Source organism: Lactuca saligna, chromosome 9 (assembly GCF_052625555.1).
Source record: "Lactuca saligna cultivar CGN05327 chromosome 9, ASM5262555v1, whole genome shotgun sequence".
Classification (NCBI taxonomy): domain Eukaryota; kingdom Viridiplantae; phylum Streptophyta; class Magnoliopsida; order Asterales; family Asteraceae; genus Lactuca; species Lactuca saligna.
This window is the reverse complement of record NC_136425.1, coordinates 22,146,058-22,160,410: the sequence shown is the minus strand read 5'-3', so window position 1 is coordinate 22,160,410 and position 14,353 is coordinate 22,146,058. Positions and strand designations below refer to the sequence as shown.

Genomic DNA, 14,353 nt, shown 5'->3' with positions numbered 1-14,353 from the left:
CTTATGGATTTTCTAAATAATTTAATTAAATGATTCATTAATGGATAATTAATAAATCCATATATGTTTTAAATTTAATTAAATTAAAAGTTTAATTTATTCAAAGATTAAACCCTTGAAATTTTAAAATGTTTAAAATTCACCTTATACTATATGTATAATTAATAGTTTAACATATAGTATATGTATAAGAAAAGTCAGTCGAATTGTTAGTACGCTTCATTCAAGAAGCCATACTATAATTTATATGATTTCAAATGTAAAAAAATTATTTATACGATTTCAAATGAAAAATAGTTTAACACCAAACAAAATTGAAAAAATGATGTTCGATTTGGAACAAAAAATTAAAGTATCAAAATTGAAATAAAAAATCTTAGGAACATTTTTTTATGACTAATAAATCCTACAACAAACGAGAAGATAAATGGAAAACAAATTGCGCCGCTAAACCTTTTCGCATTGAAACAAAGTTGAAAAAAAAAACTTAGAGTTTTTTGTGTATTTTTTTTCAAAAATATTAGCATGACACATAATTAAAACTGACATATATCATCATGCCATATGAGCATGTCACATTCTCAAAACTTACAATTATTATGTCACGTTAGCAAATAACCGAATTAAACAGTAAGTGATCAAAATTGTAACAAATTAGAAACGAAATATCCAATTTAAAACAAAAAATATCATGTTGAAACTAATTTTCATATAAACATATAAACTTAACGAATCTTGTTTACCTTTTTATATAAAAAACCCCCTACTATTCCTTAACAAAATTTTAGCACCGATATAAGTAGAATAAATTAAGAAATTAGGTCAACAAGCAGTCCTGCACTGCAGTCAACAGACTAAACTAATGACGAGAATATTAGGATTTTTATATGTTTTATAATAAACAACTTAACATGACTAAACTAGTGAATTGGAGTCAAGAGAATAACTAAACTATACATTTTTATATCAATTGAAATACTCGGTTGTATGACTAGAACTTAATTTCTGTAAGTAATAGTTAATAAATAAAAAACGTAAAACCAAAATTTGAAAGAAAACTTGCAGAAAAATTTCCTGTCTTTTTATTCAATAAGTATATGATTATATTTTATAAAAAAATATGTTTCATTTAGTCGATCTTTTCCCAACCGCCTGTTTAATCATATCCTTCTATATTTTAAAAAATTTAGCCTACTTTTTCTCTCTCGATGTCCGTAAAGCAAACGTTTTTGTTTTCGATTCGTTAAGTGTATTTGAGAGCACTCGATACTGCAAGATTACTCCTGAACTTGAAGGAAATTACAAGATTGTCCAATCTCCAGTCATCGTTATCATTAATAGCTTCTGCTTTAGCTTAGTTTCATCACAATAGAACACACACACACACAACACGAATCAAGCTCTCATCAGATCTGCTCACAAAATATCTCCACACAAAACCCTAAAAAATTTAATATCCTTACTTACTTCACCCACAAGTTTCAAATACCGACAAAGCTTATAAACCAAGCAGATTTAATTCTCTGATAATGATTCAAGAAAACAAAAGGTGAAAGGAACTCATGCTCATCATGATTCTCAAGCATTATTCATCGGTTCCACCTCTATTTGTTCTTAGATGTTAAAGCATCGGCACATGAATTTTTCATCTCTCAGAGAATTTAACTTTTATTTTTAATTTTAGAGTTGGGTTTTGATGAATTTTGATATGAGCAATCAGAACAATAATGGGTTGCTCAGGTTTCGGTCGGCACCTAGCTCTGTTCTTCAGAGTTTCGTTAACGATATTGAAAAACCCAGAGATGTAAATGATGGGTTGAATTACAATTTAGTTTCTCAGAGTTATCAAGATCTACAAGAAGAGGTGGATCTTAAACCTAATTTGATTTCTGGGTTCTCTTTGAATCCTCAATTGCAATCATCTCATTATCCAAGACAGAGTACAAGTCAAGCAAGCATGGATAGTACAAATTCATATAGCAGGGAAGCTCACTTAAGCTCGTCCATGGCGATGGGTATTGATAATTTGAGCCAGCAATCCAAAATGGGTTCGAGTCTTTTGAGACAAAACAGCTCTCCTGCTGGATTATTCTCTCACCTCAATCACCCAAATGGTACTGTTCAATGTTCTTGATTATATTCGTGTTCTAATTTTCCCTCAGTTTTTTTTTTTTTTTTTCAATTTATTTTTCTGGGTATGTCATGAAATCGTTCTTGTTTATGTCAATGGATTGAAGTTCGATTCATTTTTTCATATGAAATTCGTATTTAATTTCGATCTCGTTTTTTTTTGGATTTTTTTACCATTTATGGTAATAGTAGTTGGAGTAAAAACTTTTCCATATTTGGGGTCTGTCTTTTGATCCATGTATATATCTACTTATGAATTTTTATCCCTTTTTAACTTTGCCACCTTCCGCCATGATTAAAACATGGTTTTGATTTTGAAAACTTTATTATTCCACTTACACTTTTCTAATCCATCTTAGACTATTAAATTGATAAAATCAAAATCAAACCGAATTTCTTCTAAAATTAAGTTACACTTTATATGTTCGGATTATATCCGCTAAAAAACCATATTCATCTCATTAGGGTTTTCAGATATTCTAAAGAATCAAGAACCAAACCGAAAAAAAAATTAACACTCTTGAGTTCAATTAATGAATGTTATTCAGCAAAAATATGCAGGTTATGGTTCAATGAGGGGTACAATTGGAAGTTACAGATTGGGAAATAATATGAACAACAATGGTGATCTAATTTCATCTTCAAGCAGATTAAAGAGACAAATGAGTTCCTCATCTTTAGGAATGCTCCCACGGATCTCTGAAATCGAGCCTGAAACGGTTGAACCGGGGGTCCTTAACGATGCATCGGATTACCCTTTCGGTTCATGGGAACATGACTCTTCATCCTTCATTGACAACTTCACTGGGCTCAAAAGAGAGATAGAAACTCGGGTATTGTTTATCAAACCACATCTTGGATTCTTGACACCACTTTCATATTGTTCTAATAAAACATAATTTGAAATACAATGCTACAATAAAAAACAACTCGCAAATTATAAAAAAGAAAACGAGCATAACGATTATGTTTTTGTCAGTTTTGATGTTTAACTACTAATATTTTATCTTTTCCAATCAAATCACAAAAGTGTCAAAGTACTAGTACTTTATCTTTTCCAATCAAATCATAAAAGTTTCAAAATATAATAAGAAATAATTTGACATGTTATATTATGTTTCACCTTTTCGAAATTAACCATTTTCACTTATGTCAGGTGAGAAATGGTTAATTTTGAAAAACGTCTAAAACTTTTATGTTTGGTTAGGAAAAAATAAAGTATAAACGGTTAAATTGCAAAATTTCCCTAAAAAACATGGGAAGTACATTGCTATTTTTTGCATTTATAACTTTAGTATATTGTTTAATTTTAGAATGGCGATCATCTTGGCAATCAAATACCGATGTTGTCACACCACTTGAGCTTACCGAAAACCTCAATTGAAATGGCGGCTGTTGAAAAGTTACTTCATTTTCAAGATTCTGTACCCTGCAAGATTCGTGCAAAACGAGGATGCGCTACACATCCACGAAGCATTGCTGAGAGGGTAATTTAGTAATTTTGACGTTTGATTTTTGATCTTTTTTTTGAACATTCATCAATTTCTTTAGGTTCGAAGAACAAGAATAAGTGAACGAATGAGGAAACTACAAGAACTGGTCCCACACATGGACAAGGTATCAACCTTTTCAATATATGAGGTTAAATGCAAGAAATAACAACGTTCTCTCACAATTTGTCTGTCATAATATAACATTTTTATTTTTTCCTAGTAAAATATCGAACATGAGAAAATATTCTCAATTATAGTAGTGCCACCCGAATATTAAACAACAATTTTTATTGTTGTAATTGCACATTTTTAAATATAATGCTATAATTGGGTAATTAACAATAAGGACGCAAATGGAAGTACAATGTTGCAACAAAGGAAATGAAAGTAGGATGTGATAATTCACAATTAAATGAAAGTATATTATGAGTTCTTGGATTTAGGCCATGAATATATACACGCTAGTACTCTTTAAAGATAACTTTTGGAAAACTAGAATCTAAATGTTCTTTATGTTATGGGGTAGCAAACAAACACATCGGACATGTTGGATTTGGCTGTTGATTACATCAAAGATCTTCAAGAACAGTACAAGGTATCAAAGGAACAACCTTAACTTTCTCAACTAATTACGATTTATATTTTTCTAAGTTCTTTTTTTTTTTTTGATCGATACCTTTTTTTGTTAATATTCAAATTTTTATTTTTTCATTTGTAGGTGTTGAAGGATGGTCGAGCAAACTGTGTATGTTCTGCAAGGTCGGGTCCAACCTAAGCTTATGAAGAAATTTTTTTTTGTTGGTTAATTATATGTATTTCTTATGTACTTCTGGTTATTATCCAAAAGAACGTAAGTGAGGATAAGCTGTTACTAGCTTACGTATTAGTTTGACAGATGCTATATTTAACGGTTGTCAAACGAAATATAAAAATATAGAATATTATTAGGTATAATAAAGTTTTTATTTAGTTGTACATGGAATGTAATAACATTAATATTTGCTATATATAGTAAGATACATATATAAATTGTAATAGTGGACCATGAAGTGTGAACACAGTTGCAAATAGCGGTCTAACCAGTTTAGGAAAGGAAAATGTTGTTAGGAAATGTCTTTTTCGGGAAAGAAAGTGACGCAACATGGCGTGACACTTTGTATTTAATTTTGCATCTGTCACGTAAAACATATGTTGGCCCCTGATAACTCTCCCTCATAAATTGCAATTATTTTTGTTTGTACCTTTGGTCTTTAGGTCATCATCGTTCATCAATGCATTTATAAAAGTAGTTCATTTGTTTCTATTTTTTTAGTTACTTTATATATCAATTCGGTTATGTATTTTTGAATATTGTTAACAATGTCATAAGAACCGTTATAATTGATAAAATAAATATAGCTTAATTATTTATCTCTTAGAAAATGAGGTAAATATCTGTCAATAGTTTATTCCAAATTCTAAAAATAGAATAATTGAATTATGTGAACCGTGAACCCAAACAGGCCTATAACAAAGTATTTTAGGGCGTGTTTTGGCGATTTGAAAAGGGATTTTTTAGAAGAATTTGAAAGAATTGTAATGTAAATTCAGTAAAAGTTGCATTTGGTTGCAAAAAGAAATTGAAATCTATTAAATTCTATTAAGAGAAGTCCATATGATTTACAAAAGGTCATAAGCTCATATCCTAATCTCTTTAAATGAGGGTGGTTTTAATTTTTATGTGGTTAGTTCATTATCCATATAAACAAATTCTTTATAAAATAAAATAAAATAGGTAGATGCACCCCATTTAACTAATCTCTTATCGTTCACAATGGTATACACACATCTCCTTCCTTTACTCCGCAGCACCAGACACACAACACCCTTCTCATGAGCTAAACCATCGACCACCATCTGTGCGCCTCACCCTCATCTCGTTACTATGTTGTCACCAACTAACAAACCTTCCCTTCATCTTTTCATTTACGATCACAAAAAAATGCATATTGCAGACTTTCAAACTTCGGTGCCCAACCATGCTGCCGTTGGCTTGCCACCGATAACCATCGCCTCTCACTTTAATCCATATGTCAGTGCAACCACTCTATCGTATAAATCATATGTTGTAGTAACTCGATTTCAACTTGATGCAGAGCACATAGATGAGTTGGTAGAAACTTCTATAAACAAGTGGGAGAAAGGCAAACGCGGCCAAAAGAGGCCCAACGTGAAACAAGCATAACATTTAACATGTAAGGAATTTGGAGGCGTGTGATATATCGACTAAAAGTTATTGATGGGTCGGAGCTCCATAGAAAAAGTCGACCTGCCCCACATTCGACCCTCAAATTCCAAAGCTTAGCCCCTAAAATCCTACTTTTTCTAAACTTTTGAACAATTTCTGTTTTTATTTCATTCTGTTTTAATGACAGAATTGTTGGATTAGGTGTCTAAGGCCATAACTATAATTGATATGTACTTGATTTGATAGTATCATTGTCATTTTGGGTTGCCTTCACACCGACAACTACATCGGATGACTATTGGAGAGAGAGGTTGAGTTTACTATCTGGTATAACAAATTGGTGCATAAAAGTGATTTATTGATATATTATAAGAATAATATATTAATTAGAAATCATATTATTAATTAGTATTTAATCAGAAATTAATTTGGAATTAATTTTAGGATTAAATGAACTGATTAAAAGTACACGAGCTGTTTTGCAACTATCTGATAGTTGTGGTTTTGAGTCATTAGATCACCCTTATTAAGGAGAACCGATTCCTAGAAGGTTCTAGGGTTTTCGTCCAAGCCCTAAGGAAAGGGAGTCTATGGACTTGCTTAGGCCCTTAGCTAAGGAATTAGGGTTTGCCACCTCAAAACCCTAATTGCCTCAACTATAAATAGAGCCCCCTAGTCCTCCTAATTTCGTGCACCTCAAAAAAACCCTAGAAGAGCCTAAATTCTGAACAAGTATCTCATTTCTCCTCTCTCTTGTATTCATCCTCTTGCCCTAGTGTGTTAGTAAGCCATTAGAGGTACTACACTTGTGGTACTTGTTCTCAAAGTAAAGGATCTTCAAGTTTTTCATTGTTATTACTACATAACAGTAAAGGTATGTGATCTAATCTTTCTTATATGGATTTTGAAATTATTAGATGCATGCTAGGGTTTCGATTTTTGTGTTCAATGCTTGTATATCTAATAGTGAAAACATAGATTCAAATTAGGTTTCCATGGACACATAGGATTGTTTGCTATGTATAAAACCCATCAGTGGTATTAGAGCTCATGGTACCTGCAGGATATTAAGGATGGCAAGATCATGCCTACTTCAGCAGGTATTTACACCATTTTGTCTAAACAATCATCACATTCTAATTATTGGGTCCTTGATACAGTGGTTTTTACATTTTCTATGACTTGCATAGACTAAGAGAAAGTAGGAATGTGAAGCTTGAGAAGATGAATCTGATAATGGGCAATAGGAGATCATCACCTATTACCAAGATCGACGTTTATTCTTTAATGCTTAGTAGTAGGTTGTGTTTAGACTTGAATAATTGTTGCAACTTGTCAGAAATTACGAGGAATATTTTTTTTTTCATGGTTTGTACAGACAGGGTTTTATATATTCTTTTAATAATGAGAATGGATCTATTAATGATTATTATAATGGTGTATTTTATTTTGAAGCATTGACTTGTGATAGTATATATGAAACTGTGATGGTTGTAGACAATTTAGGAAATAGTGTGTTGCATATTAATTCGTCTAATGGTTTATACAAATCATGCTTGTGGCATTGTCGTCTTGGACACGTTAACAAGAAGTGCATTCCCAACACCAAAAGGATGGAGTGTTGGAATCGTTTGACCTAAGGTCGGATGATAAATTCAAGTCTTGTTTGCTTGGAAAGATGACTAAATCACCTTTCACAGGTTCGTTTGAAAGAGGTGAGGGATTGTTGGATCTTATACACACCGATGTGTGTGGGCCCTTCAGATCCAGCACAAGGGATGCGAGTCGATTTTATATGACTTTTACTGATGATTATAGCAGATATGAATATATCTACTTAATCAAGCACAAGTCGGAAACCTTTGAAAAGTTCAAAGAGTTTAAACATGAAGTCAAAAATCAATTGTCCAAGGAGATCAAGATGCTCAGATCCGATAGGGGTGGTGAGTATCTTAGTATCGAGTTCCACGACTATCTTAAGGAATGTGGAATTTTTTCACAATTGAACCCTCCTAGGACACCACAACTTAATGGTGTGGCTAAGAGGCGTAATCGAACATTGTTGGACATGGTTCGTTCCATGATGATTCGAGCTTCGCTTTCGATATCATTATGGGGGTATGCCTTAGAGATTGTCGCGTATATCCTTAATCTGGTCCAAACAAAGAAGGTTGCCAAAACACCTCACGAAATGTGGACAGAGAAAGTTCCCTCATTAGCACATATTAAGGTTTGGGGTTGTGAAGCTTTCGTTAGACGAGTGAAAATGTGGTCCTTTGGATACTTGTTCTATAGACCTAGTGAAAATGTGGTCTTCGTAGCATGAAGGGGAGTCTTTCGCGAGAGTGAGATCATATGCAAAGAGGACAGTGGGAGTACAATTGATCTTGAAGAAATTCAAGAGTCAATTGATGAAGGAACCTCTAACACCGATACTCAAACTAAGGAAGGAAATCTCGTTGAACCTATTGACGAGTTATTACCTCTTAGACGTTCCACTCGAGTTAGAATGACACCTAAGTTTTATTGTTTCCATATTACTACAGATGGTGATACGTTTATCCGTGATAATACACTGGTAAATTTGGATGAGCCTTCTAACTACAAGGAAGCCATGGCGGGCCCTAATTCTGCTAAATGGAAAGAGGCGATGGCTAGCGAGATCCCGTCCATGTATGAAAATCAAGTTTGGAACTTGGTTTATAATGTACCAGGTCGTAAGACAGTTTGGTGCAAATGGATCTTTAAGAAGAATACAGACATGGATGGAAAGGTACACACCTTCAAGGCTTGACTGGTGGTGTAGAGTTTTACTTAAACCCCAGGGGTTAACTATGATGAGACCTTCTCACCAGTGGCTAAGATTAAATCTATTAAGGTTATGTTAGCCATCGTTGCGTTTCATGATTATGAAATATGACAGATGGATATCAAAACCGCTTTCCTTAATGGAAAGTTGGTTGAAGATGTTTACATGAATCAGCTAGAGGGTTTTGTGGATGCTAAATACCCCAATAGAGTGTGTGATCTTGAGAAATCAATCTATGGATTGAAGCAAGCTTCTCGCAGATGGAATCTTTGCTTCGATGAGAAAGTCAAAGAGTTTGGTTTCTCTAGGAGTGAAGATGATTCATACTTTGGCTTCTCTAGGAGTGAAGATGAGTCATGTGTATATATCAAAGCTAGTGGGAGTATAGTCAGCTTTCTAGTATTGTATGCTGATGAAATACTACTCATAGGAAATGATATTCCAACCTTGAAGGAAGTTAAATCCTGGCTTGGAAAGTGTTTCGCTCTGAAGGATCTAGGATAAGCTGCTTATATTCTTGGAACAAGGATTGTGAGAGATAGGAGTAGAAGTCTAATTGGACTTAATCAAAGTACTTATTTGGATAAAGTGCTAAAGCGTTTTAGCATGAAGAATTCTGAGAAATGAGAATTGCCTATCCAGAGCAACATCAAGCTGAGTAAGACTCAAAGTCTGAGTACTGATGTCGAGATAGTAGAAATGAGTCGAGTTCCATATGCTTCTTCCTTTAGCTCGATCATATATGCTATGACATGTACTTGTCTTGATGTGGCTTTTGCTTTGAGGATGGTAAGTTGATATCAAGGGAACCCGGGTAAAGCTCACTGGATAGCAGTTAAGAACATTATTAAGTATTTATGAAGGACTAAGGACTAGATCCTTGTACTTCATGGCAGTGATGACTTAAGAGTTACTAGTTATAGTGACGTCAGTTTTCAAACAAACAGAGATAACTTCCATTCTCAGTCTGGTTGGGTGTTTACACCCAACAGAGGAGCTGTGACATGGAAAAGTTCCAAGCAGGAGATCGTGGCTGATTCAACATGTGAGTCAGAATATATAGCCACGAGCGAAGCGTCAAAGGAGGCTATATGGTTGAAGAAATTCATTGCAGACCTTGGAGTTGTGCCAGCCATAAAGTAGCCCATGGAGATTTTCTGTGCTAATGAAGGAGCGGTTGCCTTGACCAAGGAACCAAGAAATCATGGAAAATCCAGACATATCGATAGAAAATACCACTTCATCAGACATCGGGTAGAAGAATGACTCCTCGTCGTCAAGAGGGTATCATCGGAAGAGAATCCTGCACATCCCCTTACAAAGGTTCTGAGTAGGATCAAGTACGTTCAGCATGCGGGAAGCATTGGACTGAAGGATGATATTAGTTTTAGTGATTAGATAGACATTTAGAAACTTGTAACAATATAAATGTAATTGACATTTGATGATTAGGTAATGGAGATTTATTTATAAGTGTTGTCTACAATCATTTGTCAATTTTTTATCATTGTGTTTCAACTTTGCATGTTTTACTTCCTGAATAATTGGATTATTAAAAAATCCACAGTCGATCATACTTTGGAAGTAAGTAATGAATTAAGACTATCATGAATTGTCTTGTAGATTATATAAGTGTTTAGACATAGAAAATGTTTGATGCAATGTTCATGAGTACTCCGAAATGGGGATTTGAGTATTGAACTAAAACCACGCTAATAAAATTACTTCATGGAATTTATCACGAGTGATTATGAGACGATAATATCATATAATCTTTAAACATAGATATATGAGTTGTTCTTTACGATTTGGTTGTGCATTGATAATGCATAAAAGCATCAGTAACTTGGTGTTATAAAACGTATTGTTGTGTATGATTTGATGAGTAAAAAATACACACATATAAGTCAAAGTTTATCTATTCCTTTTTCCCAAAGGGGTAAAAGCGATATCTTGTGCCCCTCGATGATTTGGTGTTGACTTATGTGTCGAGCCCAGTCAAAACTGAATTGATGTGTTCAATTAAGTTCATTGTCACACAAATAAGATGTCGGGAAACAAAAATGTTGGACAATGAGTATGATTTTATTCAATGTCATTAGTCCACATGCTATCTTGCAGAATGGAGGATTATATGATCCCTTATCTTAGGACTTGCAATTGACTGGGTCAGACTTCGTCAATGGATTTTGAGAGCTACGATTGCTAGCTAACTTTTGGAGTGATACTAGAAATTATAGTTACTAGACTTATCCAAGTGGGAGACTATTGTATTAGGTGTCTAAGTCCATAAATATAATTGGTATGTACTTGATTTGATAGTAGCATGGTCCTTTTGGGTTACCTTCACACCGGAAACTAGACCAAATGACTATTAGAGAGAGAGAGAGAGAGAGAGTTTGGGTTTATTATTTGGTATAATAAATTGGTGCATGAAAAGGATTTATTGATACATTATAAGAATAATATATTAACTAGAAATCATATTGTTAATTAGTATTTAATCAGAAATTAATTTAGAATTAATTATGGGATTAAAAGAACTGATTAAAAGTACAGGAGCTGTTTTGCAATTATCTGATAGTTGTGGTTTTGGGTCATTGGATGACCCTTATTACGGAGGACCGGAATTCCTAGAAGGTTCTAGGGTTTTCGTCCAATCCCTAAGGAAAGGGAGTCCATGGACTTGCTTAGGCCCTAAGCTAAGGAATTAGGGTTTGCCACCTTAAAACCCTAGCTGCCTCAACTATAAATACAACCCCTAGTCCTCCTAATTTCATGAACCTCATAAGAACCCTAGAAGAGCCGAAATTTGGAACAAGTATCTCCTCTTTCTTCTCTCGTATTCATCCTCTTGCCCTAGTGTGTTTGTGAGCCATTAGAGGTACTACACTTTTGGTACTTGTTCTCAAAGCAAAGGATCTTCAAGTTTTTTATTGTTATTAGTATATAACAATAAAGGTATGTGATCTAATCTTTCTTATATGGACTTCGAAATTATTAGATGCATGCTAGGGTTTCCACTTTTGTGTTCAATGCTTGTATGTCTAATAGTGAAAACATAGATTCAAATTAGGATTGCATGCACAAATAGGGTTGTTTGCTATGTATAAAACACAACAAGAATATATGTTTTCTTACTTTTTAAACTTTCCTTTCTTATTTAGAAAGTTATTTATTAGAATTTATTGTTGATTTCAGTTTTCAAAATTTGGTTATACCTGCCGAATCTAGCATCACCTTTTATAAATGATCCATTGTAAGCCTTAGAGGCATCTTGAATTTCATTAATAAAATCTTTGACTTTATCTCTATTATTTGCTTTCGTTCTACGTCACAACTAGTGACCCCCATAATCCTAACCTGAATCATATTTAGGCTTTTTTTGGAAATCGTCTTCAAACCTTGTTTTTTTTACTAATTCTGTATTTTTTATATGAGATTTGTGAGCAGGCTTGCCATTAAGAAGGAAGCAACTCCATTTTAGAATAATGTGTCATCAACAAATGGAAGTAAGATAATAGATCTGGGGCGTGGAATCCATTCTTGGAGTGTTGGAAATGATGACGTCGCTGACGATGGATGCTCTGTTACGATTAAGGGATACAAAGTTAGAGGAAGGAATGGGTGATGCATTACTCAGGGAGAAAGGAATTTGGGTGGGTAACAAAAAGGAATGATGGGTTCAGCAAGCAACAAAGAGTCCTTAGGTTGAGGATGGTGGTAGTCAACGCCAATGATGATATCCAAGAGAGAGAGAGAGAGAGAGAGAGAGAGAGAGAGAGAAAGAGAAAGAAAGAGGAAAGAAAGTGAAGGGTTGATTGATTACTTATGTAAAACTAGGGTTTGGTGGTGTAAATGTGTAATATTTGGATTTTTAGGCTATAGGTTTTAAGAATTATATATATATATATATATATATATATATATATATATATATATATATATATATAACAAAGGTTAAGTACTAATAAAAAATAAATTAAATTTTAAAAAATATAAGTTAATATAAATATTGGTTATATAAGAGATGAAATGATTTTAGTATGAACGTTAAAAATGTCAAATAGGTGAAAGTTGGTTGGACTTAGTTTAACCCATAAGTTGGGTGACTTATAATTGAAATGTAACTAATGTGATAAGGAAGGACTAAAACTACAAACCTTCCTAATTTAGGATGTTAGGTGCACTAGTACAAAATTGGTTTTTTGGTGATGGTTTCTGAAAACTACTTGATGGTTGTTTTCTAAAAGGGTGTTTCCATTACAAATCAGATTTCACATATTAACAACAGTTTTACTTTAGAATAGTGACAAGTCGTGTCACGATCGAAAACGATGGCTAAATGTCATCTTTTTTAATGAGATTTTCATTTGATATCGTACCTTTATATTGTGAATGTTGTTAAGGGAAACCTAAAGACATATAAGGTGTCAATGTTTCATTCTAAGTGATTAAATCTTATATTAAGATTTGTCACATGAAAAAAACTGTGAAAATAATGTGACGATTGAAAACGGTTACCGGATGTCATATTGATAAATCTTAAATATAACACAAATAAAAAAATGACAAATTTAAGGAAAAAGTTACATTTTGGTCCTTTTAGTTATTTATTTTAGAAGAATATAAATATTAAGTAAATTAGTAATATGTACTTTGAAAAGTATATTTGATAATATTAAGTAAGTAATATATATATATATATATATATATATATATATATATATATATATATATATATATATATAGTTTTTAATTAATATTTTGTCTTAGATTATAATTAAATAATAAAATGTGATATCCCTAATTTTATGGTTATTTTAAAGCTTTTATTTATGCTTATTTTAAAATATAGTTTATTTATAAATGCAGAATTTTGAAGCTGTAAAAGTATTTCTGAATAAATGTTTTTCACTGACTTATAAAAGCTCAGGATATCATAAATGATACAAAATGTAAGCTTAAACAAGCCTTATAGTATCTTAGACTATCAATCTACATCTCCTTGAATCTCTCATTATTCATGTGACTTTGTACTGCTACCTGTGATACAAAAAAGCTAAGCAGGTCAGCTCGGGAAACCTGGTAAGTACATTAGGATTTCAATCCCGTAATGTTATAATGTGTGTGTGTGTGTGTGTGTGTGTATATATATATATATATATATATATATATATATATATATATAGCCGGTAATAAATTTTTTTAGTAGGAAGGTAAGAAGTTTTTTTTCTACATATTTTTTTGGCGAACAAAAAAAATGAATCACTAGATGATAAATTTGTAAGATGATTCACAATAAAAAATTCCCAAAAAAACATCTTTATGATTCATTTTTAAGTAAATTAAGAAAAAATTTACTTTTTTGACAATTTTAGTGAATAACAACAAAATCATTATATAAATGAATCATCGAGATGTTTTTTTTGAGAATTTTTTCTTGTGAATCATCTTACAAATGAATCATATAATGATTCATTTTGTTTGTTCGCGAAAAAAATATGTAGAAAAAAACTTCTTACCTTCCTACCTAAAATTTCCTTCTTATTTGATCTTGACTCTCTCTCTCTCTCTCTCTCTCTATATATATATATATATATATATATATATATATATATATATATATATATATATATATATATATATATTAATTCCACAAAATGAACTGTTACCAAACAAAATATAGGTTTG

At 32.4% G+C, this 14,353-nt stretch overlaps 1 protein-coding gene across 1 annotated transcript; it reads left to right on the top strand.

Annotated features, from left to right (window-relative positions):
- The first annotated feature begins 1,183 nt into the window (after nucleotides 1–1,183).
- LOC145017804 (transcription factor bHLH130-like) lies at nucleotides 1,184–4,658 on the top strand. Its single transcript, XM_078975760.1, has 6 exons — nucleotides 1,184–2,114; nucleotides 2,692–2,963; nucleotides 3,444–3,617; nucleotides 3,682–3,747; nucleotides 4,150–4,218; nucleotides 4,342–4,658. The coding sequence occupies exons 1-6, from the start codon at nucleotides 1,697–1,699 to the stop codon at nucleotides 4,396–4,398; spliced, it is 1,056 nt and encodes a 351-aa protein (XP_078831886.1). The 5' UTR covers nucleotides 1,184–1,696; the 3' UTR covers nucleotides 4,399–4,658.
- The last annotated feature ends 9,695 nt before the right edge of the window (nucleotides 4,659–14,353 follow it).

Excerpts from the sequence above, each read along its gene's own strand:
- LOC145017804 (XM_078975760.1), top strand. The coding sequence starts at position 1,697 with ATGAATTTTGATATGAGCAATCAGAACAATAATGGGTTGCTCAGGTTT. Across the intron at positions 3,618-3,681 it reads CACGAAGCATTGCTGAGAGG|GTTCGAAGAACAAGAATAAG; the intron begins GTAATTTAGTAA and ends CAATTTCTTTAG. Across the intron at positions 3,748-4,149 it reads TGGTCCCACACATGGACAAG|CAAACAAACACATCGGACAT; the intron begins GTATCAACCTTT and ends GTTATGGGGTAG.